The 27,468-nt window shown below is 41.7% G+C and overlaps 2 protein-coding genes across 3 annotated transcripts in view; one reads left to right on the top strand and one right to left on the bottom strand.

The window, feature by feature from the left end:
* tpp2 (tripeptidyl peptidase 2) overlaps positions 1–9,069 on the top strand; it is a 32,289-nt gene extending 23,220 nt beyond the window's left edge. For both annotated transcript variants that reach the window (XM_063212299.1, XM_063212298.1), the window contains 6 exons: positions 307–458; positions 1,337–1,433; positions 2,389–2,519; positions 3,352–3,646; positions 3,927–4,046; positions 6,880–9,069. In XM_063212299.1, coding sequence (XP_063068369.1) covers positions 307–458; positions 1,337–1,433; positions 2,389–2,519; positions 3,352–3,646; positions 3,927–4,046; positions 6,880–6,969 — 885 coding nt within the window. In that variant the 3' untranslated portion in view covers positions 6,970–9,069. The remainder of the gene's footprint in view (positions 1–306; positions 459–1,336; positions 1,434–2,388; positions 2,520–3,351; positions 3,647–3,926; positions 4,047–6,879) is intronic.
* A 13-nt stretch (positions 9,070–9,082) lies between these two features.
* The window catches only part of LOC134459567 (uncharacterized), a 33,161-nt gene continuing 14,775 nt past the window's right edge, over positions 9,083–27,468 (bottom strand). The window contains exons 6-17 of the mRNA XM_063211925.1: positions 23,863–23,893; positions 23,267–23,453; positions 22,918–23,063; positions 22,226–22,349; positions 16,196–16,843; positions 15,855–16,088; positions 15,344–15,483; positions 14,856–14,979; positions 12,355–14,211; positions 11,987–12,153; positions 11,009–11,126; positions 9,083–10,657 (exon numbers count right to left, since the gene is read on the bottom strand). Of these exons, the coding sequence (XP_063067995.1) occupies positions 10,242–10,657; positions 11,009–11,126; positions 11,987–12,153; positions 12,355–14,211; positions 14,856–14,979; positions 15,344–15,483; positions 15,855–16,088; positions 16,196–16,843; positions 22,226–22,349; positions 22,918–23,063; positions 23,267–23,453; positions 23,863–23,893 (4,192 nt within the window). The 3' untranslated portion in view covers positions 9,083–10,241. The remainder of the gene's footprint in view (positions 10,658–11,008; positions 11,127–11,986; positions 12,154–12,354; positions 14,212–14,855; positions 14,980–15,343; positions 15,484–15,854; positions 16,089–16,195; positions 16,844–22,225; positions 22,350–22,917; positions 23,064–23,266; positions 23,454–23,862; positions 23,894–27,468) is intronic.

The following is a 27,468-nucleotide window of genomic DNA, read 5'->3' as shown; positions in this document are numbered from 1 at the left end:
TTTATAATATTATTATATATTTGAATATAATATTATTATATATTTGAATATAATATTATTATATACTTTGCTCTGTTGATGACAAATACTGTATCCTAGTAATGTACACCACACCACCAGTGGAAAATTGTAATAGTAACTGAAAAGCCTTTACTACCGTATTACTACACTACTACGACATCACTGTGTCCTTAGTAATACATCACAACTTAGGTCATTTCCATTCCAGTAACAGCATTTTTTTTAAACCGAGGCCATGTCTTAAAGAGTCTTAACATCTCTATGGTTTCTTTCTGGGCTTGGTAGGACATTGTGCCAGTGGTCTACCACCTGATCTCTCCCCCGAACAAAGCCAAGAACGGTGGGAAGGAGAAGGAGAAAGATGCGGACAAGGAGAAGGACGTGAAGGACGAGTTTGCCGAAGCCCTCAGGGATTTGAAAATCCAGTGGATGACCAAGTGAGTGCCGGTAGCCATTTTCTCATAGTGGTCACCTGCAAATGAATGGAGTCTTATGAGTGTGATGATTAAGATGGCTTGCTAGATGAGAGAAGACGTTTCAGATGGTCAGAAGAGAAAAGATGTTTGTTTGCAAGATCATTTTTGCATGGGTTACCAGGTTGGAAGCAAATGTTATGTTACACTAATGAGTACAGGGGCAGCCGTGGCGTAATGAGAATCGTGGCCACTTTGAGAATCACTGGGATAAAGGCATCAGCTACGTGTAATGTAATGTACAAGGCTGTTTTCATTAATATACTGTTTTTTATGTGTTTTTTGGAATAGACAGTTCATTTATTTCGGCGTCTTCCCTGGGCTATAAGCCCACTGAACAGGTTTCAACTGTCTTTTGCCTTTCCTTTGCCATATTGTTGGGGTGAAGATGAAAAGCAACTTGGTGTTGCTTCAGGACACTCATTCCTCTTCATTAGAATGAGCTGAAGAGAGGACTTGTGTTTTACATCAGTGGTTCTCAACTGGAACAGTCTTGAGACCCACCATTTTCCACTCTCATTCAGTCGCGACCCAAATTTTTTTGCGACACTCGAATGACTGGTTGCACGCTACTATCTCGCATAAAAATTCAGATTTTATCTATGACGACAGATGACACCAGTTCAATAACCTATCAAAATAAAAGTTGTAAATTGTTGCAGGAAAAGTTAGATGTTTTTTGGGGTTTTTTTTTAGCGAATCATTGAATTACGATTTTTTTCTTACACCACGGCTCTGCGACCCACCCATGACCCCTCCGCGACCCACTTGTGGGTCGCGACCCACCAGTTAAGAAACACTGTTTCACATCATCCCCTCTCCCGTCCCGTCCCGTCCTGCAGGTTGGACAACAGCGCTCTGTATGACGAGTTGAAGGAGAACTTCAGCAGCTACTTGCCACTTCATGTCCAGCGCCTCCACCAGCTGGATTCAGAAAAGGTGTGTACACTGCACATGAAGAGTTCAGATGCAAACCCCCCTAAGTGCCTTTTCAGAAAATAATCTTAATTCATTTGTATTTAATACAATGCCATCAAAATTGCATATTTTTTTTCATTTCATCTATGTAATACAACTATTTATATGTATTATCAAGTACATAAATGTAAACCAAACCAACAAATGGGTTCTCTAAAATTGTAGAAGTGCAGGTCTTCAGAAATGGAGTTAGGGGGTTTTGCATCTGAACTCTTCACATACTGTATACGCACACAAAACGTATACATTAACACATTTAAGCCTAAGGCACCTACAAAAACGCCTGCTGAATGCTTAATCCCTTTTTGGGAGAAGGTGCCCATAGTCTATAAAAACCTAAATATCTCAGCCTCAGAAGCACAGAAAAACATGAAATAAATTGCATTTAAAAGTTATGACCCTCATTTTGCACTAGGTTGTGTTCATTCCGCTCTAACATACATTTTTACTTAAAAAACTCAAATCTCAAGGGCCTGAATGCAGTGTTTATGTCGCTCCATGCGCCTAGGTCAATGCAGCGTAGACACAGCATCAGGCTTAAATGGGTTAAAGGATCAAACATCATGTCACGTATATTACAGTTGTAACGGTGTGGAAAATTTGAGTAACAAATTTATGGTTTCCTTTGTAGTTTCTACATTTAGCAACATGTGATGTACTTGTAGGCCTACTGTATCTACGCCTAGCCTTGTTAAACTGGTGTATGCAGTGCTTTGGTAACCAAATTCTTATGAAAGGCAAGTCTGTTTTCAACTTGTAAACTGGGAGGAGAAATATTTAGTTTTGATAGTATTTAAAAATAGTAAACAAAGTTTTTTGTTTGGTTTCATCAACTTACCTTTCTCTATAAGGAAAACATTGTCCACATAATGTTTTTGCAGTCTAAACAATTCAGTTGTCCAATTCTGCTGTGCAGGAGCGACTGAAGCGTCTATCAGATATCGTATCGGCAGCGGACGTGGTGGTGTCTAGTATCGACCAGACTGCCCTTGGCGTCTACCTCTCCATGAAGACAGACCCACGGCCCGACGCCGCTACCATCAAGAGGTAAACTTGGACATGACAGCCACTTCCTGTTTTCTTCTTTTGTGCCTAATCCTACAGTAAATGAAATAGATACTCAAGTAAATTAAAGAATCAAATTGCAAATATATTGCAATTGCAACGAAACTGAGTGCATCAATATTATTGATGATAATTGATGATATTGACGATTAATGATGATAAATGTAATATATTATAAATATATTGTGTTTCTTTCTGCGATTGTATGTTTATGAGTGCACATGCGTCTACGTGAGCTTGAACCTGCACGTGTCCGCCTAATTAAATGAATTCCTTGTACATATTAAAGTATTAAGTAAGGGTTAACGTTCGGCGAGAAGGTCGCTACCGTGGAATAGCAGCACGACAGAGAGAATCTTTAGACCCCGGCGCGAGCGAACTCTCGCCGAACGTTAACCCGCTTATTATATGGATATACTTAAATGATTCACACATGGCGGGGACATTTCTTTAGGCCTATTTAATGTTAAGTTTATTATAGTTTTTCATGTCAAAAGATTGTTGCTGTGCAAAACAAAACAGTGCCGTTGTGGAACACCGCTAGGCAACAGCTAGGTAGCCAGGACAACAGGTGCTGTCTATCACAGCAGCTAATTAGAGTCTTGTTGAAAAGTCGCTTTAGCAGTGAAAAGTCTTCTTGCCGTTGACAGCGGTCTGTTATAGACCAACCCGTCCGTTATCGAAAAATAACAGACGTGCAAACGTTGGGGAGCCCCATTGAAATGAATGGAGCATTCGAGCGATGACGTCACACCATATAATAATGCATGTTATATACTCTGTAATATGTGAATAATATATGCTTTCTACACAGCGACATGGAGAAGCAGAAGTCGTCCCTGCTGGACGCTCTGTGCAGGAAGGGCAGCGCTCTGGCCGACCAGCTGCTGCAGGCAGCTCCTCCCCAGGCCCAGGCCCAGGAGGAGGGGGCCGATGCTGGGGTAGCCGTGGCCAGCGAAGGGTCCGGGTCCGGGGTTGGATCTGGAGCTGGATCAGGGGCCCCAGTGGTGGCTCCGGACTCCCAGGATGCAGACTCCCAGGACCTGACCAAGACGCTGACGGACACCTTCTGGGAGGTGCAGAAGTGGGCCGACCTCACTGACTCTAAGGTACTAGGGTGTTGTAGCTGCAAGGTTACTTATGATGTCATTACGATGTTACTTACAAGTTTTTTGTATTAGTTTTATATGAAAAGGGGGAGGGCCGTTTTATTTGGATTCGAAGTACACCTAACATAAGCCATTCACACACCAGAATTAGAATGAAACGCAGATTGTTATCTATGAGATTAGCTAATGATGCGGATTGTTATTTTCGAATAAATCAAGTCTACTTTAACTTATTTTTAGTCATTAGTCATTTACTAATTTTACTATGCCATTGTCACAGGTTTTAAACTTTGCCTATAAGCACGCTCTTGTAAACAAGATGTACGGAAGAGCTTTGAAGTATGCATCGAAAATCGTCGAAGACCGACCCAGCAAAGACAACTGGAAGAACTGTGCTCAGGTAAGCTGTCGGTGTGTTTGGGTGGATTTCCACACACTGTTTGAATCAAAACTGGAAGGAAGAATTCAGCGTCTACAGTATACGTCTTGTTGTTTGTTTGTCTGATAAATTTATAAGCATACACTTAAGAAATGTTCACAGTACGCTGGGATTTTCATTGCCTTTAAGGCAGACTCTTTCAAGTTTCTTGCTTACAATAAATTAACTTAAATATGAACATTGAATGTAATGAGCTTAAAAAATGGAACAGCTTGGAGATCATGTTGCGATTCATTGCTTATGCACTATTTTTTAATTTTGTTTTTGGAGGAAGTGCTGTTATTTTTATTTTGTTATATTTAGGCCCTCGGCACGCTTGCTGCGAGCTGTAAATTACGCGCGTCACCGCGAGCAACCGACTGCACATGCTTGCTTTAAAAGCAGTAGACCAACACGCAAAATACTGGCGGTGTCATCCAGGGGGCAGAGAGAACAGCATTGCGATCCGGAAATTGGGAACACAGACTGTAAACGAAACAAAATGAAGGACTCTCCGGGCAAGGAGACGATACTGCTACAAGTGCAACAGGGAAGTATGATCGCAAATCGAATGTTTGTATATTCGGACAAGCTCGAGACGGTCATGAAAAGTTCCCGTCATCATCGTTTTCTCCAGAAGCACGCATGGAACTGTGCAGTCTTTCTCACGATCGCCCCCAGTGACTTTGAAGATATCGTACCTACGTATTTAACGCATGTGAAATTGACATAAACTACGCACGTTGACACGCTCATGCACAATTCGTGCCGCGCACGCGTATCCTACAGCAAGCATGCAACATGATCTCCAAAAATTCCGTGCTCTTGGACACGGATGGTAGGGGCACAAAATCTGTGTCCAGGAGCACGGATTTTGCCAAAATTCCGTGCTCCTGGACACGAAATTGTTTTCCGTGCTCTTGGACACGGAATTGTTTTCCGTGATAGACACAGAGAAGTGCTCTCTCTCTAGGCTATTTCTCAGGATTTTTCTTATCTCAAATATTTTTTCTCAAGAGAACATTTCTTACTGACAGGTTATGGTTAGGGATTGTTTTGGTCTGGGCACAGCTAGTTTTCTTTCATTCAGTATATGACTTTGATAGCCTAGCAACCAACTGGAAAAGGTATTTCTCAAAAATATGTCTTTAATGACAGGTTAAAGAGACACTATGCAACTTTTTCATAGTCATGACATGGCTTGGTACTCAAGATTTTGCTTGACTGACCCGTACTGGGGAAAATGGCAATATTTCCATCACCGCCTAGTGCTCCTGCTCCGAAACAGCACTTGCAGTTTTGCCTGGCGGCGCCGCGCCTTTTGTTGTTGTGCAATTTGTGGCCGCTAGGGGCGTCTAGATTTCTATGCTGTATGAGCGGAGCGTGACCTATTCCTTCGTTTGCTAAGCAGCAGCCAAGGAGGTCTACATAAGGCAGCAGCTTGCTGAAAGCTGGCTACTGGCTACTGGCTAGCTGATTGTAAAATATCACGCTGGCATGCAGTGAAAACAACGAATGGGACTGCAAATAAATCACGAGATAATTGAGATGAAAGGTTTGGACAGGCAAATAAATAGCTTGTGTGAACATTGGAAAAGGGCTTCAAACCGGAGAGAGCCGAACGCCAAAAGATGGGGATTTTATCATTCATTCACTACACTGGGATGTATGCATTAGCATTCTCAAAACCCACGCCACCTCGTTTAGTTTACAAAGATACACAAATGTATACGAGTTGAAATCTGATGTCGCACATTTTATTTGATGTCAAAGGACACAATCAGTCGAGCGAGGCTAAAAATATATGTTGTTGCAGATCAAGAGGAGACGAAACGTGATCTCTAGTCGGCATATGGATGTCCACTTTCACTTTCAACACCACAGGAGATAAAACCGCGTCTTGTCACCTCGACTTCGAATCGTTATTATGACAACAAAATAGCCGTTTGTTTCCTCGTTCTTCTAATGTAGGCTACACTATATAGTTACTGGAAATGTGAAATAAAGACGGGGATATCTACCGAGAACAAGTGGATCAAATAATATCCATCTGAGGGAAGTGCAAACATGATTGCAGTTGTGTGAAGTGAATTACGAAGCAGCCAACTCATAAGCAAGGGGGGGAATCTCATGATAAAGCCCCTTAGAAGTGGAGAGAACTGAATGCAAGGAAGGGAATCTGGTTAATTACAGAAGACGACGAAATTTAATTCGCACATAATCTCGAAGCCAATGTCTGTCTAATTTAGTTCGATGCACGTTTTCGGCAGAACCACTAGAGGCCGCTATAAAGTTGTTTATATCTATGTGTTTATGTCAAAGTTGCATAGGATCGCTTTAAGGTTAGGGAATGTTTTGGTCAGGGCACAAATTAAATTGCTATAGCAATATATAGCATTATTTTGTTTAGGATTATCATTTGGTATGTATTTTCTAATGATAAGAGTTACACAGTGCTGTGGTAATAGCCTATAGAAAGCACTTCCGTGTGTCCATCACGGAAAACAATTCCGTGTCCAGGAGCACGGAAAACAATTCCGTGTCCAGGAGCACAGAATTTTGGCAAAATCCGTGCTCCTGGACACAGATTTCGTGTCCTTAACATCCGTGTCCAGGAGCACGGAATTTTTGGAGATCAGGCTGGACTATACCGCGGGCTTTACATTACTTTTTGTAATTTCTACTTTTTCAATTTCATCTGTGGGACACTGTTTTCTTGTTTACGTATGTATTATTTTACTGTTTCTGGAGGAAATGATTTTAATACCATCTCTTCTGTCTGTCTGGTCTGTCTGTCTCTGTGTGTATGGTGCAGCTGATGCGGTCCCTGGAGTGGATGCACTGTGCCAACTTCACGGAGAACTGGCTGCCCATTATGTACCCGGCGGAGTACACGCCTTTCTAAAGCGGCCCTCCACCCTCCCCTCCCGTGCCATCACCACCGGGCTCTCGCCAGGGCTCCAAATGAACACCTGCTAACCAGCCACATGCTGGGGGAAAATCTAGTTTGGCTGGTAGAAAAGAAAACTTACTAGCCACTCTGATGCTGTTGGTGAGTGTATGTTTGACTAGTAAGATTAAAACGTCTACCAGCCATAATGACTGGTGATGGAAAAAAAGTTCATTTGGAGCCCTGGTTCTCGATACAGACAATAGAGAGTTGTCCGAGACTGCTTGCATGTTCAAAATGCAAAATGAGCACACAAATTACACAATGTACACAGGCTGACGCCTCACTGGTTGGTTTTAGGGGGAAAGCAGTTATAGAAGTCAGAAGTCAAGTCCCAAGTTGATGTAGAGATTTTTTTTTTACTTATCATAAGCAAAGTCTTCTTGTGAGCATCCTAAGAAGACAATGCCAGTGTGTCTTTCTGCACACTACACTGTTGTAACAACACAATGTCACTGAGCGATTCTGTACAGAAGAAAACAGGTGCTCAGCAGATTTTCAGTGTCATTTTTTTAAAGACTGGTCTTTCTTTTGTAATTTGTGAATTTCTGAACTTCAGCAAAAAAACAAATAAATAACAACTGGTGTTAACTTGCCATACTGAATGGCCAGACTTGTAAAACCACTTTACAAAGGTTTAATTCACCCTATAAGCCTCCGCCTTGAAGTTGAACAGTTATGTCAGCAACACTTTCACACTTTAAAAAAATCTTCCATTGTTAACATCAACATGACCGTCTCGCAGCACCCATCGTCATATCCTGACATAATAGCTCACGTCTTGTGATTGAACAAAAAAAAATGATTAGCATATGTATGTATATAATATTATACAAATATATTATAACCCATACAGCAGTGACTATCAAAATGGTTAATGAATGGACTAACGGTATGGTTTACGACATGGCTGCCGCCCGTTGCAACATGGAATGTCCAGGGAGAAGTGAAGAGAAGTGTTGCTTCCATTTTGCTGTAAAGTAATTTGTAGATGTCGCATTTATCACAAACGATTACCAAGGCAATATCAAATGTAATTATAATCCCTCTTATTTTCTGACACTTCTGTAAAATGTATGCATGTTTTGTTATAGGATTTTTTTGTTGTTGTTTTGTAAATTCAAAAATGTGACAAGGCTTCTTACTCGCACAGTAGAGAAGGCCAGTCTTATACTTATTCAAGAAACGATGGATTACTGTGTGTGTGTTTCTGTGTGTGTCTGTTTCTATGTCTGTCTGTCTCTATGTCTGTCTGTCTCTATGTCTGTCTGTCTGTCTGTCTGTGCGTGGCCGTCCATGCATATACGCTTTTGTTGGGGTGCAAGGGTGAGTGTCCTTTTTTGTGAAAAGATGCTTCAAGCAGTCAGTCAGTCAGTTTCAGTGAGTGAGACAGAGTTTGTATGTACCACCACCAATGCCAAAGTCACCACAGGATCAGACTACAGTATACAGTATAACAGATATGCTATTGTTAAGGACCCTGAAATCACCCATCCCATTTGGGTCTCCACAGAGAACAGCCTAGTTGTCAAACTAGAAGTGTATGTCAGGAAGACACTGGTTTCCTTTTATTTTCTTTTTTTACACATCTCCTGCCCTGCATGTCATCAACAAATCTATTTTTCATTGGTTTATGATTCTTCCTATTCAGGGTTTTTTGTTTTGTTTTGTTTACAGCCGTTCCTCTCAATATTGCCTTAAAATGTACATGTTAATTCAAAGCATCCTCATTTTGACTGCAGTCACGGGTTGCATATCACCTACCGGTTTGATGTCAAAGACCTCAAATATTTATGAAAGTCTTCTATTTATACAACACATTATACAATAGACTTAGCTCATGCATATGTTTTAGTTGTGACGTGTATGTTTCAGTATTACTTTATACTGTTTTGTTTTTGTTGTTGTTTTGTTTTTTGTTTTTCTGATGGACTCAAATTCAGTCCTATTTTTATCTCATTGAATGTGTGTAGAGTCACAACCTTGAAAGAAAATGTTTAGAGCATTTTATTTGAAAGTGAAAATAAAACAGGTGAAATATCACACATTCTTTGACATTTTGTATCTGTTTCCTTATTATAATCGGTATTATAGAATTATCAATGTTCTCTATTTACAGCAAGAATATTAATTGAAACCTAGGTACTTCACACATAAGCCAATGTTTTGGCATTACTACTACTTTATTTACACTTTTCACATGACACTGCATTGCATCTGCACGGATGTGCAGATTGGACAGCCTTTCTGAATGATTTACCACTAGCACATGCTACCCAATAAGCAATGGGGCCGTCCTTGTAATCATTGAATAAGAATAATTAAAATTGATGGTGGTCATTTGTTTTGAGATGTTGCACACTAGAGCTTTAACAGAGATAATTGTATTACTTGACATGTGGTAATGGTATGCAGGTTCTGGTTCTTTTGTTCTAATGTGGGGCTAGATGCCTTACTCAAAGGCCCCAGCAGAGGCCAGGCTAGGCCGCTTGTGGCCCTTAAAGGTACACTGCAGGAAATTGTCAAAAAAGGTACTGCAACTATGCTGCTCATTGAAACTGTATTGCCTATTGCCAAATTTGATATTTTCATGAAGGTTTACTAAGTAATAAACTAATATTTTCTAGTATGGCCCAAGTACAGTCATTTTTGCAGCTAAAAATAGCTATTTCTGGAAATTCAAAATAGCGGACCATGGAGAGGATCCCCCTTTTCATGTATGAAAAGTGCAATTTTTCCAGTCATATGAATACTTAGAATTGGATGGTGGTGGTAAGTATTCATGAAAAGGGTAACATTAGTGAATGGGTAGCATGAATTCTGGAAATGAACAACTAAAAATCTTACACAGTGTAACTTTAAGCCATTAGAATCTTGTCACCTAGATAGTGAGTGAACAACAGTTCACACCTACAGTAATGGCATTGTAGCAATTTACGTATTTCAGATGTTCGTTCATTTAAATTTTTGTGTGGGGCCTCATCTGATACCAGAATCGTCTCTGGGCACCAGCCATTGTGCACTGGTTAGGGATTCAAACCCACCACCCTCTGATCCTGACACCAACTCCCTAGCCATTACGCCAGACCCCTAATAGCCCCGCCAATAACTTAGGAACAGGGTATTGGTTACAGTCCCTGGAGCAATGTGGGGTTAGGTCCGGTGTCTTGCTCAGGGTGGGGTTCGAACCCACCACCCTCTAATTCCAATCAGGCCAGCAGATCCCCCTAATAGTGTCTGGTGCTCCAGCCGGGCCCTCTCCCTCTCCCCGTTGCCATGTAGATCTTCACGTCTCCTGCCTCCATCAGCTTCCGCGTGTGGAGGGCGTCTTTGAATTGGTATTTAAACGAGCGGTCAGAGTAACGTTGGAACTGGTGTGCCCAGATCAGCGTGGTGCCCCGCTGGCAGAAGTGGCACATGGTGGCCAGGAGCTCCCGCGTGTAGCCGTGGCTGTACACCACGTCGGCCGCCAGGATGTAGTCGTAGCGGTAGATGGAGGTGGGGAAGGAGCGCGCCAGGTCCTGTCCCCAGCACAGCACGTCGGTTTGCGGGTCGTACTTGCAGCGCCCCCTGGTGTTGGCGGTCAAGTTCTCGGTCAGCGTGTCCATGACTCTGGACAGGTCGGTGGCTGTCACCCAGGCCCCTGCATGACAAGTCAACAGAACGGGCGTCAGTATGGCGATTAGTGTTAGATACGTAATAAACATACGTAAGGTAATAAGTAGACTTAATAACATATAATACATAACCAAACAACCAAATCAATATAGTATATATATTTTTAAAAACAACAGTGCAATGTGATATGTACTTGTCTGTGTGTTACTTTTGTCTTGTAATTTCTGATATTTTTTAATTTCTCTAAAAAGCATGCTAGGTAAAAATAACAAGCACAAGTGGTAAAAGTCTGACAAGAGATTATGTGATTAACAGTTGCCTGTTTCTGGCATTAGGAGATGTGTGGGCGTGTGTGTGCCTTGAATATCATACTTACCCAGAAGACTGGCAACAATAGACACAATACCAGAGCCAGCTCCAAGCTCCAACACAGACTTGCCCTTTAAATTAATCTGACTTCTGTTGTTGTCCAGGAATTTACAGAGAGCAAGTGTCTGAAACAGGAGAGATTAATTAGCTTATTGCAGGAGCCCTATCTCACGCCTTTCGTAAAGTCTTCACGAAAAAATAGAGTAATTTTCATGGTGCATTCACGTTATTGCCCACCTTTCGTAAAGTCTTCACGAAAATAATAGATTAATTTTCACGTTGCCTATTCACTTGAATTGCCCCACTGCTGCTATGGTTATCCAAACGTCTGCAGGGGCGGGAAGGGGGTGCTGTCAGAACACTGCTGATACACTCGGGACTCACTAATTCGACGCCCTTTCGGTACTTACGCCTTATGTCCCCTAAACCTAACCCTAACCTTAACCCTACTTAACCCTAAACGTAAGCCTAACCCTAACCTTAACCCTAACCTTAACCCTAACCTTAACCCTAAACCTAACCCTAAATTGCTTGTTTGAAATGTTTGATTACCATGTGACGGTAGGCTACCGAAAGGGCATCAAACTAGTGGGTCGCTAGGCAACAGTCGGGCAATTCAAGTGAATAGGCAGCGTGAAAATTAATCTATTATTTTCGTGAAGACTTTACGAAAGGCGGGCAATAACGTGAATGCACCACGAAAATTACTCTATTTTTTTCGTGAAAACTTCACGAAATGAGTGAGATACGGTTGATTGCAGAGAGTATTTTATACTGCAACCATTATATTTTTGCCTATAACATGGAAATTACATTGAAAAACTTTTTTTAATAGTCACTATAACAAGTACAATGACTTTGAGGAAGAACAACAAAATCAAGCAGCACAATGAAATTGAGCATAGCATGTTTACTACACATTTTGTATGAATTATTTATCGTTGTTGCATTTCAAATGAGTGGTTTATTGTTAAATGATACTCACGGCTGAGCCACACTGTTCTCCATGCCAGCTGCGAGGATACCGCACAGTTATATCACCTCCAACAAAATAATGCGTTTCCTTTTCACTGTCTGGGTACACAGAACTGGACACAGAACCAGACCCGCGAGCCACCTCTTTAACATTGTCCTGGTTGCACAGAGATTTCACTGGACAGACAGACAGACAGACAGACACACACACACACACACACACACACACACACACACACACACACACACACACACACACACACACAAGCAAATTGTGATTATATTGTTGTGAAATCAAGATCATTAAACTTATTTTAACTTAAAATGAATATCCTGGTATAACTAACTACCTTTGGTTTACCAGGTTTTTCTGCTCACCATTTGATCTGTCCTTTTCGAGAACTTCAGCTGGTGATGTTGGCAATGTGCTTTCATTTATATTGCAATTCTCATAACCATTCTTCATGGTATGCTCCACTCCTCTAACTCCGTGGTCTGTGTTTTCTTTTTTGTTTTCAGCCAGGTTGCTACTTCCCGAATTTTTATATAATGTTCCTGCCTTCCTAGCTGTTATCATTTCATCAGTGGGGCACACATTATACTCCTCTGTGGTACTTTGGTTGTCCCTGTATTTGTCATCTGCATCTATATCTGCATCTGTTAACTTGTTCGGTATTATACCCATTTCAATGGGACACACATGTGCCTCTACATTTGATGTTTGGTTGTCCCCTGATGTCTGTTCTGAGCATCCGTCTGGCGTGCTACCTTTAAAATCGCCATCTAATACTTCTGTCTGGTTGTGTGTCATCATCACATCTTCAGTGAGACACACGTTTCCTTCTCCTTTGGTCGCTTGCTTGTCCTCAGATTTTTCTTCCCGTTTGCTATTTTCAAAGTCTTCACTTATGGTTTCTGTTTTATTCATGGTTATCATTTCTTCAATGACGCACATGTCACTCTTTCGATTTGAAATTTGGTTCACGCCATGTTTGACTTCAGCCTTTCTTTCATGAATGCTATCTTTTAAATCATACGATATGTCTGCCTTGTTCTCCATAATACGAGGAAACGCATTTGTATCCCTTATTGCAGTTGCATCCTTCCTCTGCACACGTTCATCTTCAGTTTCACCTGAAGTTTCCTTCACATAGCTTTCCAGCTTGCTATCTCTGAAACTTATTCTATCTTCTAATGTTTTTGTCTCGCTCTCTGTATTACCATCTTCCACAGGACAAATATTTGTATCCCCTTTTGCAGTCGTGTTCCTCTCTAGCATGTGTTCATCTTCAATCTGTATCATTTCACTTGAGGCTTCCTGCATCTTCTTCGCTGTATTGCTTTCCAGCATGCTATCTTCTAAACCTTCTGATGCTTCTGTTTTGCTCTCCGTAGACCCGTCTTCTACTGCATAAACATGTGTATCCCCCATTACAGCTGCATCCTTCTCCTGCACATGTTCATATTCAGTCTGTTCACATTCAAGTGTGGCTTTCTGTACCTTCTTCTCTGCAGTGCTTTCCACGCTATCATCTAAATGTTCTTCTGATGTTTCGGTCTTGTTCTCAAGAATACCATCTTCCACAGTACAAACGTTTTTATCCCCTATTGCAGTTGTATCCACCTGCCGCACATGTTCATCGATCTGTATAACTTCCCTTGAAGCTTCCTGCACTTCCTTCTCTGCAATGATTTCCAGCTGACGATCTCTTAAATCTTCTGATGTTTCCTCTGTCTTGCTCTCAATAGTACAATGTTCCATAGTGCAAACATTTTTATTCCCCTGTACAGTTGCGTTCCTCTCCTGCACGTGCTCCTCAGTCTGCATCTTTTGGCCTAAATCTTCCTCCATCCCCCGTGCTGTGGCCTTGTATATCCTAATGTCATCTTTTTCAGACAGCAGTGTCACGTTGAAGGCCTGCTTGAAATCCTCCACGAATCTCAAGTCACTTCGCATGCGAATCTTGTTGGACCAAATCAGGGTTGTGCCCGACTGGACGAGATGCGTCATGGTGACCAGAAGCTCGTGTAAGAATGTGTGGTGGTAGACCACATCAGCTGCCAGCACGTAGTCATAGCGATGTGTGGAGCGAGGGAACGCGCTGTCAAGGTCATGACCCCAGGAGAGAGTGGCTACTTGCGGAGGATGTCGGCAGCAGAACTTGGTGTTCCGTGACAGGTTCCATTTCAGATTCCCCAGAACGTCTGGTAGGTCAGTAGCTGTAACCTTGGCACCTGAAGATGATGCAACATTTTTTGGTATTGTTACGTGGTGTTTCTCACACACTGTAGAAGCCAAAAGCAGCAATAGATCACAAATTACACTATTGTACACTTATTGTAAGCACATTCTAGTTGAACATGAAAGCAAACTTTTTGCGCATTGTCCATTAGGCCTAACCTGACTCTTACGCATTAGAGTGAGATCCTCTGGCTCAAGTGCCTTCAAAACCGTTCTTGGTTGATCTTTAAAAGAATGAATGTGGTAGATTTGACGGAACCAGGCCCCTAAATTAACCTTTTTCACCACCAGCCAAAATGACTGGTATGTCAATTGTACTAGCCAAACACATACTCACTAATGAGTCAGACTGGCCAGTAAGTTGGTCTTTTGTACCAGCCAAACTGAAAATTCACCAGCATTTGGCTGGTTGGCTGGTGTTAATTTAGAGCCCAGGATGGAACCGTTATAATTGATGCAAGCCATCATTGTTGTGTGAAAGAAACAGTCGCTTCTCCTCTACCTCACATCAATCTACCTTGAAGCACCTCCCATTGCCCTACGATCCAGATGTATGTGTGAAGCAGAGCAGAACTATTCATCTGGTGAGAGTCAAGCTCCATACGTACTGTATGTCTTGTGCTGTGCTTATACTAACCAAGTAGAGTGGCCACAATTGACAGCAGACCAGTCCCTGCTCCGATCTCAATGGTGGACTTATCAAGCAGATGCACCTGCTGTTTCCCCTCTGGTGTTTCCAGGTAGGCACACAGAGCCACTGCCTGTGGATTGGAAAAATATAACGTTACATTGCATTACATACAACTAGATTACAGACGACATACGACATTACATACGACCGAACAGCGACGGAAAGGAGGTGAACGGGGAGGTGGTGGGTGCATTGCATTGCATACAGCATGACATAACATTTTCAGAAACATTACTAGTACAACAATATAGTTCTGTCAAACTAAGACTAACACTCTGATATTGATTGATTTTAATATGAAAGTACCACCTCAAAGTCAGTGATTACTGTATTCATGTAGAGCGTATTTTGTGTTTATTCTGTAGGTCGGGTCTTCGGTGCATTTAGAAAGGAGAAGAGAGTATTGTTTCTCTCTGTCAAGTGTCACAACTCACCCCTGGCCAGATCACAGCACCATAGGAATCGAACGACTCATAAATGGAGATCTCACGACCAGCGAAGTTGTAGATCTCCTTTTCTGGTCTGTAGAATATGCTTGGTGTTGTCCATGTACTATTATGTGCTTCACTTCTTTCTGCTCAGGTGAAGAGAAGAATACATGTTGTCAAGACAAAATCAGTATCACTGCCAAGTCCTTCACAACAAAGGAATCAAAATCAAATTTTCACTGCATCATGTACAAGTAAGATAGCACAAACATTAAAGTGCACAAGTGGGTTCAACAGGAACAACCTAATCTGAGTGTATGTTTTCTCAAGAACACACAATCTAATTCATACAATGGAGGACGAGACGCCATGAGGGTTTACAACTTGATTGAAAGAAAAATTGAAGTAAATAGGAATGGAAGCAAATTCATTTACGAACGAATTCACATCTGGAACCAAATTTTGATGGAAAAGGCGTCAGGTTTGTTCATTTCTATGACTTGGTCTTGGTACTCACCAGATACCTCCACAGCTTCCTCCGCTTCATGTGGTTGCACTGTTCCATCGCTGGTATCGTTTTCACCTCCTGATTGTTCATCCCCTTCCACATAGTCTTCATCCTCCTCTTCCTCTTCCTCTTCCTCATCCTCCTTCTCTTCATCATCATCCCTATCATCATCTTCACTCAAGCATTCTTCCATGTCATAACTTCCTCCACTGCTTGCTTCTGGTTCGACATATTCTTCTGATCCTACCATGTTCATTTGGCAAACAATCACCACCAGTATGGAATTAGCATTTCGATGTTTATTATGTATTTATTTGTTAAATAGACTTATATAGTTTTCCATAACTTACCTGTGCTGCTATATTGATCCAGCTGGTGTGTCTCATCTTTGCCCCCCAGATGGTTGTCATGATTCGTACATAGCGATTTTATTATTTTCACATTCTCTGCGTCTTCTTTAGTCTCAAAGATACCCCTATTGTTATATCTCCTCTCTGCACTTCTGTCCAGCTTCTTATTGTCTACCGTTCTGTTAAGTGTTTCTGTCTTTGCAGTCAGGTTCTTCTTCTGCATGTGCTCCTCAGTCTGCATCTTTTGGCCTAGACCTTCCTCCATCCCCCGTGCTGTGGCCTTGTATATCCTAATGCCATCTTTTTCAGACAGCAGTGTCACGTTGAAGGCCTGCTTGAAGTCCTCCACGAATCCCAAGTCACGTTGGTAGCGAATCTTGTTGGACCAAATCAGGGTTGTGCCCGACTGCACGAGATGCTTCATGGTGACCAGTAGCTCGTGTAAGAATGTGTGGTGGTAGACCACATCAGCTGCCAGCACGTAGTCATAGCGATGTGTGGAGCGAGGGAACGCGCTGTCAAGGTCATGACCCCAGGAGAGAGTGGCTACTTGCGGAGGATGTCGGCAGCAGAACTTGGTGTTCCGTGACAGGTTCCATTTCAGATTCCCCAGAATCTCTGGCAGGTCAGTAGCCGTAACCTTGGCACCTGAGCAAGAGGAGTTTATACATTTTTTGAGTTTTGGTTTTCTCATTTCTTGAATCGTTTGCTGATTTTTTTCATCAAGGGAAAAGCAAATATGAAATGCCATTGTAAATTATGGCTGTGAACACAACAATAAATATTTTGAAGTTGGGGGTGGTGTGGTGCAGAGTATTAATATGCACATACTGTACCATATAGTGTTGCTTTTGGCAGCACATTTTATTTTTAGTCTTAGTTAGTCTTGTTTTGACAGTGTTTTTTGTTGGGTTGTTTTAGTCTAGTCAAGTCACAAGACTTTTAGTCTTTATCTAGTCTTGTCTTTGAGAGCTTTGTTGTTACTTGTTTTAGTCTAGTCAAGTCACAAGACCTTTTAGTGTTAAACATTTTAGTCGGCTAGTAAGACTAAAATGTTCCTCTGACTACAATGGCTAGACTAAAATGTCACATACTTTTCCTCACAATGAATGTTACATAGCCTGCTTTTTGTCATACATTTATGATGATGAAAACTGACTACAGTTGCAGTCTAGTTTTTGTTAAGTAATGATTATCTTGCAGATGCACCAATGAACACATTTGACATTGAGGATTTTTTTCCTTTTTCTATTTAATGACAGCTTTTTTGCCACTTAAACAGTACAACAGCATCATCGTTGGCAGTACCCATAACGAGGATATAACCAAAAATGATTTATTGGATTAACCTAAGAAAATTGTGGAAAATATTTCCACCAGATTAAATCAAGCACATTTAGCATCAAAGAAAAAAATCTCAACATTCCATTCATTTAACTTCACTTTGTTGGGTTGATCTTAAAGTTTGTCACACAACACAACAAACGTGTCATAACAAAAGTGATACATTGAAACCTTTTGAGAACTTGTAAAAAAAATCAGACATCAAGCAGCCTCATCCCAACCAATCTCTCAATCAGTGCCTGGCACCTGATTACTAAGGGCTGGTAAGTCATGAATCAATTACTGCTTGCACCTGCAAATTCCTCATCATTCTGGTCACATGACACACTTTCACCTATATATATAGCTGGACTGCCACAGTGCCTGAGTTGCTTACCTGACTGCCTACTGGTATGGCTCAGCAAAGTGCTTGCTTGACAGCTTTGTGGGTATTCTATGCAAGCCAGCCTGTGGCAATTTTAGCTCATGGCTTTTGTTAACTTGCTAGGCACATCATGCATTGCTTTGTGAGCTAACTTGTAACATGACTTGTTAACTAGCTTGCTGCATTGCACATGTCATGCAGGTGAGAAGTTCTAAGGGAGGAACCATCCGCATGGCAGACAATTGGTTATCCATCCTCTCGATAAAGTTAATGATGACAAAGTGATATCAAGTCCAACCAATACTCATTTTTATTGTGGCACAAGCCTCCGATAAAATTCTCAAGATCTCATGCTTGTGAGAGACAGCTCTGAAAAGTAGTTAAAGAGAGCAGTGGCAGAGTGGTTCCATGCTAAGAGTGCTTCAGTCACGGTGAAGGATGGGAGGTGGGACAGAACCATGATCATGGTAGGCTACCTCAGTTATGGAGGGGAGGAGAGGGGAGGAGGAGGGAGAGGGGGGGAGGAGGAGGGGAGGAGGGGAGGAGGGGGGGGGGGGAGGCAGGTTTCCTTACACCAATTGCAGGTCAGGAATCAAACTAATTTGAATGTTGTGTGTACATACAAAGCTTATATCAACGCAACTAACAGAAGTTAAATGAACTTTTTTCAAGTAGGCCTATGAATTATTAATAATGAGAAGGAGGAGTAAGAGTAGAGGAGAGGTGTTATGAAATTCGTCAGCAGGTGCATTGCGTCAACAATGTAGGCTAGTGTGCTCTGCTGAATATGGACACCTTTATACACAGTTATGCACCATTCGAATTGGCATCATTATTATTAGTCTAATCATCATCATCATCATCATCATCATCATCATCATCATCATAAAACTGATAGTAGGCTATGCGTAATAGTAGGCCTAATTTTAATTCGTCAATAGGCCCTACATCGCGGCAACAATGTCGCAAGGCGTTGGATTTTTTTTTATAGCCATGGGATTCTGTTTTTGACCATGAAATGTCTTAATTAAAAAACAAAGTCTGGCCTTAGCCTATACATCAACTTGAATCCAGCATATTGTGGCGAAGGAGAATGCAGGCAGGCAATCTTGTTCTTTATCAAAATTATATTGATGGACATCTTTTATGTTTGTTCAATAAAATGGTAGTTCACTTTGAGTTTCAAAGACGCAGTGGTGTAGTCTACGTAGAACGCAGGTATACGAAGTATACCCACTTCTAAATGTTAGGGGCTTCAAATTAAAATTGATGCTGCTTAAAATTGATTGATCTATTATTTAGAATAACATAAATATATACAGTATACCCACTTCCAAAAATGCTTGAATATACAGTATACCCACCAGGGCCGCGTTAGCCCTCGCCGAGGCCCGGTGCAGACGCAATCCGGGGCCCCTACACCACATTATAATGAGCCATATTCAAAACGCATGAAACGCAGGCTACACGGTTTACTCCAACACAAAAAAGGGTGCGCTGAACCCCCTGCTGAGTTCACTAGTCACAACGCAGGAAGCATAGCCAGCTGACAGGGAGGAGATTCTGTGCACTGCCGTTTGTCGGCTCAGCTAGAACTTCCAAACAGAAGCAAACCAAAAAGTCTCTTATTTTTGCTACGTTGTTGCCGACCAATTTGTCGAATCGAAACCGTCGTGGTAAACACGTGTTAAATAATTTAACCTCTAATCGCCTTGGAAAGACTGACTGACTGTCAAAGGAAAGTAGCCTAGCCTACTCAGCTGCGTCGCTTGTCGCAAGGAGGGAATCCCCTTAGCAGCGAACCACTGCAAAGCGAAGCTGTCACGAAATCCCCTCAAAATGTAGTCTAGTCTACCATATACCAATTAAGAAGTCAGCGGTTTTCATCTAGATGGTGCATTACACTGTATGCAATCATTACAGTAGACTACGGTGCAAATTCGTAATGTTTAGATGTGGATGTATCATACACGTTTTTTTTTTCTTCCAGATAAGAGCCACTTGCTAACTGAACAATCTGCGAGTGGTACCCAGGCATGTTTAATCTGACCACAAACCCGAACGCAACGATATAGGCTACTATGCTGACAGAGCATCGACATTATTACAGTGCTTTAGGGAAATGGCCATAACAGTGCTTTTGGGAAATGCGACTATATCATTTTAGTGTTTGCTAAATCCTTGGCTTGCCCTGTTGTTGTCAGACTGTCAGAACGTTGAGTGCTGGTTGGTGCACTTTACGCAGCATTATTGTGAACACTTTTTTAATAACACCTCAGAAGTGATCCTCGCCGCGCCATGCAAGACTTTTGTTTCGCGAACGCAGTTGGGTGCGTGATTTATTTCCCCATGTTTTGACTATAGAATAAGATAAAGTTAGGTTGGTGTGCTGTGCTCTTGTTTGCTTAGCTTACATGATTGCACAAGTCCATGATCGCTATGCAACCATTACAAAAAGCGATTATAACACTGACCTTACAAAAAGGACTAACGTTGCCAACCTTCTCTTCAATGCGGTAATCCATGCCGGGCTGAAGTTTATCCGTACAATCTGAAGCAAGTGCTGACGCCGAGTTTCTCACATCTTTTTTAGACAGTATCCCATCATCAAACTCAAAAAATATTGACCACCGTTTTCACTGGTGGCACACAACCAGAAGCATCTGACTGAAATGATTATTCCGAAGACCTCCGATTCCTGCGTGCATGCAGAGGCGATTCTAGACTCAGTAGGGGGGGCCACGTGAAAATTAAAAAGAAACACTTGTAACAAATCGCCACTTCTGTTCCCCAGCTACAGTCTTGGGGGGCCCAAGCTGCCTGTGTAGCCTGGTGACAAGATGTGCATATGCGCCTCTGCTTGCCTACGGATGGCGAAATGCATCAAAAATACAATTGATTGTCTCAAAATATCGTTTCATATTTTCCAATCTCACGACGTCCGGGGCCCCCTCTAGTGGCGGGGCCCGGTGCTGCTGCACCGGTTGCACCATAGGATAACGCGGCCCTGATGCCCACTTCAAAAAAGTAGACTACACCGCTGGAAAGACGTGTCCCTTTCAATGTATTAACGATAAGCGCAGAGATGCCGGTGCCTGTGACATGCCCATGGCTGCAATAATTAACATAAATATTAACCTTTGTTTAAATGCACTTAAACTGAAATTCGACAGAATGACGGACCAGATTCATGTTAACGTGGACTTGTTGCTGTCTCGGAGTACAGAGAGAGAGAGAGAGAGGGAGAGGGAGAGGGAGAGGAAGAGAGACGCGCACGTTTCTTAGAAACTCCTGTCTTCCAAACATTAAAGAATCCACTTCTTTTGGAGGTTAATCCAGATTCAAATTATTATTGCCCCGTGTCCCATGGGACAGCCGCATAACGCACAACACATTACGGCAAAAGGTTCATGTTTCACTATCGGCTACGTTTTCAAAGATAAGTTGATTGTGCCACTTCGCGCCATCTGCATGGGAATGTTGTCAATTAGCCTATTTCATTATTCTTATAGCCTAGAAGTCGCTCTTTCTGTGGGGTTGGGTTTCCAATGTTGCAGCATCAACGTCAAATAATTCATTGGCGATGGAAGATTGACGGATGGGACTAACTGAGAGGTCAGATGGAGCATCGGGAAAAAAATAATTCTCGCTCGTGTTCACAGCGTGGGTAATGCATTATTTTCTGCTCTTCGACAAAATCTGACTTCTCACACAAACAAGACTTTCGTATCATTAATGAGCATTTAACATAATGGCATGTCAATGTGTCTGGGCTCCGTTGTATTTGTGCACAGATTACTTAGCCTTGTCGGAAAGAAAACGTCTATCCAAGCAGCGGTAGTCTCGGAAGTGGGGCGCGCAATGGTGCATGGAAATGTTTCGTTTCTCTTTTTGTTTTGTTTTGGATCACGTCATGGTTTTTATTTCCACAATAATGTTTAGTCATAGTCATCGTCATGCAGCAAGTATTTGCGTTGCGTTTCCTCTAAGATTTCTTCATGTGGCCATGCATTTAAGTCACATCTAGTTTCAAAAACGTCAAGCAGTTAACGTTTTCGTCATGACAATTGGCTTGCAAAATGTTCGTTGACTGAGATATGTCGTCCTCGTTGTCGTTGACGACAGCAACACTAGTACCATATCAGGACAACATTGGGACCCAAGTTTGAATACAACCTTGGACATCATTTTCCGACCCTTCCCCATCTCTCTCACCCGCTGCTTTCCTGTCACTCTCTATCAGGGCCACTGACGGCTCTGGCCAGGCCCGGGACAAAATGACATCCCAACCTTTTGGACCAAAATGTGGTGCTTATACTAACCAAGTAGAGTGGCCACAATTGACAGTAGACCAGTCCCTGCTCCGATCTCAATGGCGGATTTATCAAGCAGATGTACCTGCTGTTTCCCCTCTGGTGTCTCCAGGTACGCACACAGAGCAACTGCCTGTGGATTGTAAAAATATACCGTTATATTGCATTACATACAACTAGATTACAGACGACATACGAAATTACATACACCCGAACAGCTAGGGAAGGGAGGTGAACGGGGAGGTGGTGGGTGCAAGCGAGAAAGCAAAATTCTGACTGGAGACAGGTGAACAGAGGTGAACAGAGAATAAATGCTGTGTCGTTAATTAATGGGCATTTTCACTGCGCTGAAATTACACCGAATGGTGGCTGAGTGAAGAATGATATTCAGATGGGTTTCCATCCAATTCCGACAAATGACGCTTAAGCAGAGAATAGCATGCAGTTGGTAATTAGGGCATGTCAAATTTCATCATGCTTCTCCAGACCTTTCATTTTTAACAAAACATGCATTTTTACTACAGCATGATTCTATAAGCCTTTCTGATATTTATTATTTTGAATAATTAAAGTTTAGCAATGTATCATAAAAACAAGTAGACTACATAACTTTATGTACAGAAGGAAATGTTTTTTATTTATTTATTTTATTATTTTTAATTATTATTTATTTTATTATTTTTAATTAAGTGTCAGCTCACCCCTGGCCAGATCACAGAGCCATAGGAATCCAACGACTCATAAATGGAGATCTCACGACCAGCGAAGTTGTAGATCTCCTTTTCTGTTCTGTAGATGATGCTTGGTGTCCATGTAGTCTTATGTGTCGTCTCTGCTTCACTTCTCTCTGTTCAGGTGAAAAGTATAGAAGACCTGTCATCTAAATGACATTTTTAATACTTGATGGTATAGTGTAGAGGACTTTGGCAATTCCGATTCTTCTTCCCAAATACACGATTTAACATAATATTTATATAATATAATACAATATTTTTGTAACATGACCATGTCAATGCACTGAAGTATAGGCCTACTGAACATTTTTCTCACCGGTCTCCTGTATCTGTGTGTCTTTGCCTGGTAGTTCTCCATTTCCGCAGGTGTCATTCACATCCACATGACTTCCTGTTTCCTGTGCCTTGTGTGTGCCGTTCACCACAACATGCCCGTCCTGAAACGTTTGGATCTTCATCATGCCCCTATTGGTGTGAATATGCTTCTCATAATAGCACAAATACTAGACTGCTTTGCTGATGTAAAATAAAGGATAAAGGATAAAGGATTTATTCCATTTTTATTTTCTTTAACATTTTTTTTTATTTAGGCCTATCTATTATTTTGTTTTCAATCAATTTTTTGTTTGTCTTCTCTGAGATGGACAATTTCATTTTTATATCGAAGTGTCTACCTTTAAATGCCCTTTTGTTTTGATTTTCTCTCTGTTCTCTGAGAATCACATCTGATGAGTCCTGTAAGCATTACACAAAAACTTTGAACCATCTAGATGGTGCTTAGGTTCCAGACACTGAATATGCTATCCAGAAGGCAATTCCAAACGACAACATCATCTGTGGACACATTGTTCTTTTTTTAGATCGTTGTTTTGAAGGTGTGGCACTTGACAGCAAACACTTAAGAGTGCTCACTGTATTCTTCATGGGTTTAGGAAACACAAATCTGGTGATACAAACACAAAGTATTTTTATGTTATTTGACTTATGAAACAGGAGTTGTGCCAGACAATAAATATAGAATTATGACCTGCTTAATAATGCAATATATATAAATAACATATATAATAATTAATGATAATACATGATATAATGAAGTAATTAATTACTAATTAATAACATAATCATATTCATATGATATTGTTTGCAAACATTCAAACTAGATCTTCAGATTACCTGCAAAAAATGGTACAAATAAGTTCTAAAACAAATGACACTCCATGACAAAACAACATGACCACATTTCAAAACAAACAAAAAAACAAATGTTAGCCAGCAAACCAAGAATTATTAAAAATAATTACCTTTTAACATGAATTTGGTGTAGTTCCCAGCAGCTGGTTACTCTGTGTTTTCAATACTTCATAGTCAGCCACAGTCCCATCAGCTACAGCGATTGCGATGGCGATGCATATCAGACAGGAAGGCGTGATAGTTTATGTGTATGAGAGAAATGCATCATGGAGCCATCATATGTGTTGGGCATCGGGATCCTTCCAGCATCACAAGGGACACAGCTCCACTATTAATAGGCTGTGACTAACCAGACTGCCAGAGAAGGACTCAAATTGACACAAACACTCGCTCTTGGATAAGGTCCATTTATGTGTTAGCCAAGTTGTGTTGCAATTTAAACAAAACAAAACAAAAAACAGAAGAGAGAATTGTCAAGGGAGAGTATTCCTGCGCGATCCAAATGGAGGGTGCATTTATTTTACTCTCACATAGTGTCTGTGCCGGCAAGGGCGGTTTTCTTTGGTGGTCTAAGATTTAACGTCGTTCTGGTGCATCCGGTAGACATGCAGAGGCTGCATGGTCTGAAATAGCATCTGGAATCTTCAACTGCCTAACTGGGTCAGCTTAGGCATGACCCCTATTCAGTCACTGTTTTCCAGAAGGCAAAATAGAGAAATTGAATGTTACGTAACTTGCCCAGCGACAGAGTTCCACTGGCCCTGCACCAATCCCATCAGCCTCCAGAGGTATGACATCTGCTTGCATCCTACTGTATGCTCCAAGTGGTGTTGTGGTCATTGCATGCCTAATTGCAAAATAAATAAACAAACACAGTTAATGATATTCTTTATTGCGCTTAACTAAACTCAAATTATTGCACTTAACCCCTTAGCGCAGCACTATGGCTCTCTGTAATGTCACGGCAATGTTGTTATGATGTAGTTAAACATTTTCAGCAAGTGAATAGGGTCGCTGCAGTAAGAGGCTACTAGTAATATAGTGGTAGTATTTTTTGAGCACTGTTTTTACCTAACACACATTGGTTTGCCCAACACAGAGTATAGTGGTAAGGACGACATAAAGCCCTGATGTCCTGTCATCTTAGGTTCCTCAGTCCAGCTACATATCAACATAGCTTGGGTCATCTGAGGACGTCGCATTTGACTGTCGACCTTGTTATGTTTTTTATGTCTGTTTACGTGCCCTTATGAGGCTTCCTTCAAAACACACTATACCATCCCTCTCCTGCACTCTTGTAAATCAGGGCCTCACTCTGCTGCCTGGGTCCTGTCATTTCACAAACATGACATACTGCCCTGTCCCAGTTGAGCAAACTCCCCCGAAATTACTCACGTAACACATGCGGACTGCAGATGCATTACAGAATGAATTTGCCACATGGGCTGTAACCTAACCCAGGGGTCCTCAAAGTGGGTTCCAGGGATCCCCTGGGGGTCTGTGGCATGTTAACAGGGAAAGGGGGTCTATGAAAAAGGTTGTTACAATTTATTAAACGTAAGTTTGTCAGCTGGGTGCAGGCTGCAATCTTATTCAATGTGTTCAGTGCAGTGTTTTATTGTGCACAATTGTGCAATAAAAACCACGGTATGCAAGGTGGGGCTTTCTTTTTTGAACAATTTAATAAATGAATATACTACAGCACTCCAACATTACATAGCCCAAATTATTATAATTATTTGCAATTATAATTACAAATGATGCCAAGCTGTTAAAACCCTAGACCAGTGGTTCCCAACCTATGGGTCGGGACCCAACCTGTGGGTCGCCAAAGATCCACAGGGGGTTGCAAAGCCCTCTTGATTTTAAGGGGTTTCATTTTAAATATCATATATAGCCCATGTTGAATACATGATAAAACATTTAACTAATGCATGCATAGAAGCAACAAAATGTTAGTGCTATTAAACATTTATTCTATATTTGACCGAAGACAAATTGAGGAATAAAATGACAAAAATGAGTTTTCGCAGGAAACCGAGGGTATCATGTGACTCCCTCTCGTGCAGGCGCTCGCACAGTTGGGTCACCAAAGCTTACAATGGTAAAAACATGGGTCCCTGAAGAAAAAGGTTGGGAACCACTGCCCTAGACACATGTACTACAGTAGATTCAGTATTGCTGCTTTCTTGGCCAGGGCAAAGACTGTCATGCCAGCCATGGAGGGCAACGCCACACAAAAGCAGTATTGTCACATGACCAGCCTCACATGAGGTAAATAGTTTGATTGCATTCACACTGTTGAATTTATGTTGCTAAACGAAAAAAAAATGCTAAGCTGTGCCCTGCCCTGACCCGAACCTGTCAGTAAAGCAACATTTCCAGCAGCGAAACAAGGACAAAGGGGAAATTGTGCCAAGACCAAAACCAACCCTCACTCTAACCTGTCAGCGGGCATTGTACTGTACAGCACGAGTTAACATGCAAAAGCGTGGTGCCCCCATGCAAAGATAGTAAAAATTGGCGTTCTATATACACATTCTCATGTAGTGTATGCGCAAATATGAGGGGGTCCTTGAAAAAAATAAACGCTGCTCCCGCTAAGCCCCCCACATTTGGGCTTACATTGCCCACGGGGACCACGGTTCGAATCCGTCCGGGGTCATTTCCCGACCCTGCCCCATCTCTCTCTCTCTCAAACATTTCCTGTCTCCTCACACGCTAACCTATCACAATAAAGGTGAAAAAGCCCCAAAAACATACTTTAAAAAAATAATAAAATAAATGCTAGTCCATAAAGGGCATTAGGGCTCCGGGGGCCCCGGCCTAAAAAACAGGTTGAGGACCCCTGACCCAACCTGTGGCCGATGTAAGTAAAGCATTTTGAGGTGTATTCCTGCTGTGGTATCCCCCCCCCCAATGTTGGCTCACACCCCTATGCCCAACTCACCTCACCCCACGCCACACAACCACAACTAACTATACCTCTTATTCTAATATGTAACTTACGTAGAGAGTAGGCCTACATATTAGGTTACACACCAGTGCTCTAAATTAAAACCAGCCAACCGGCCAAATGCTGGTGAAATTTCAGCTTGGCTGGTAGAACAGATCAACTTACTAGCCACTTTGACCCATTAGTGAGTGTGTGTTTGGTCAGTGAGGTTAACATCTAGCCATGTGTGCGCGTGTGGCTGGTGACGAAAAGTTAATTTAGACCCCTGCACACCAACAACCACCCGATGGTGAATCAATCAGACCAAACTACAGGCTTGCTGAGAAAATTGGCTGGTGTTTATTGGAATATTGAGATTGTTTACTCACCCT

The sequence above is a fragment of the Engraulis encrasicolus genome, chromosome 12 (genome assembly GCF_034702125.1).
Source record: "Engraulis encrasicolus isolate BLACKSEA-1 chromosome 12, IST_EnEncr_1.0, whole genome shotgun sequence".
Lineage (NCBI taxonomy): Eukaryota > Metazoa > Chordata > Actinopteri > Clupeiformes > Engraulidae > Engraulis > Engraulis encrasicolus.
Note: the sequence above shows the minus strand (reverse complement) of the source record. Positions and strands in the feature narration are given on the sequence as shown.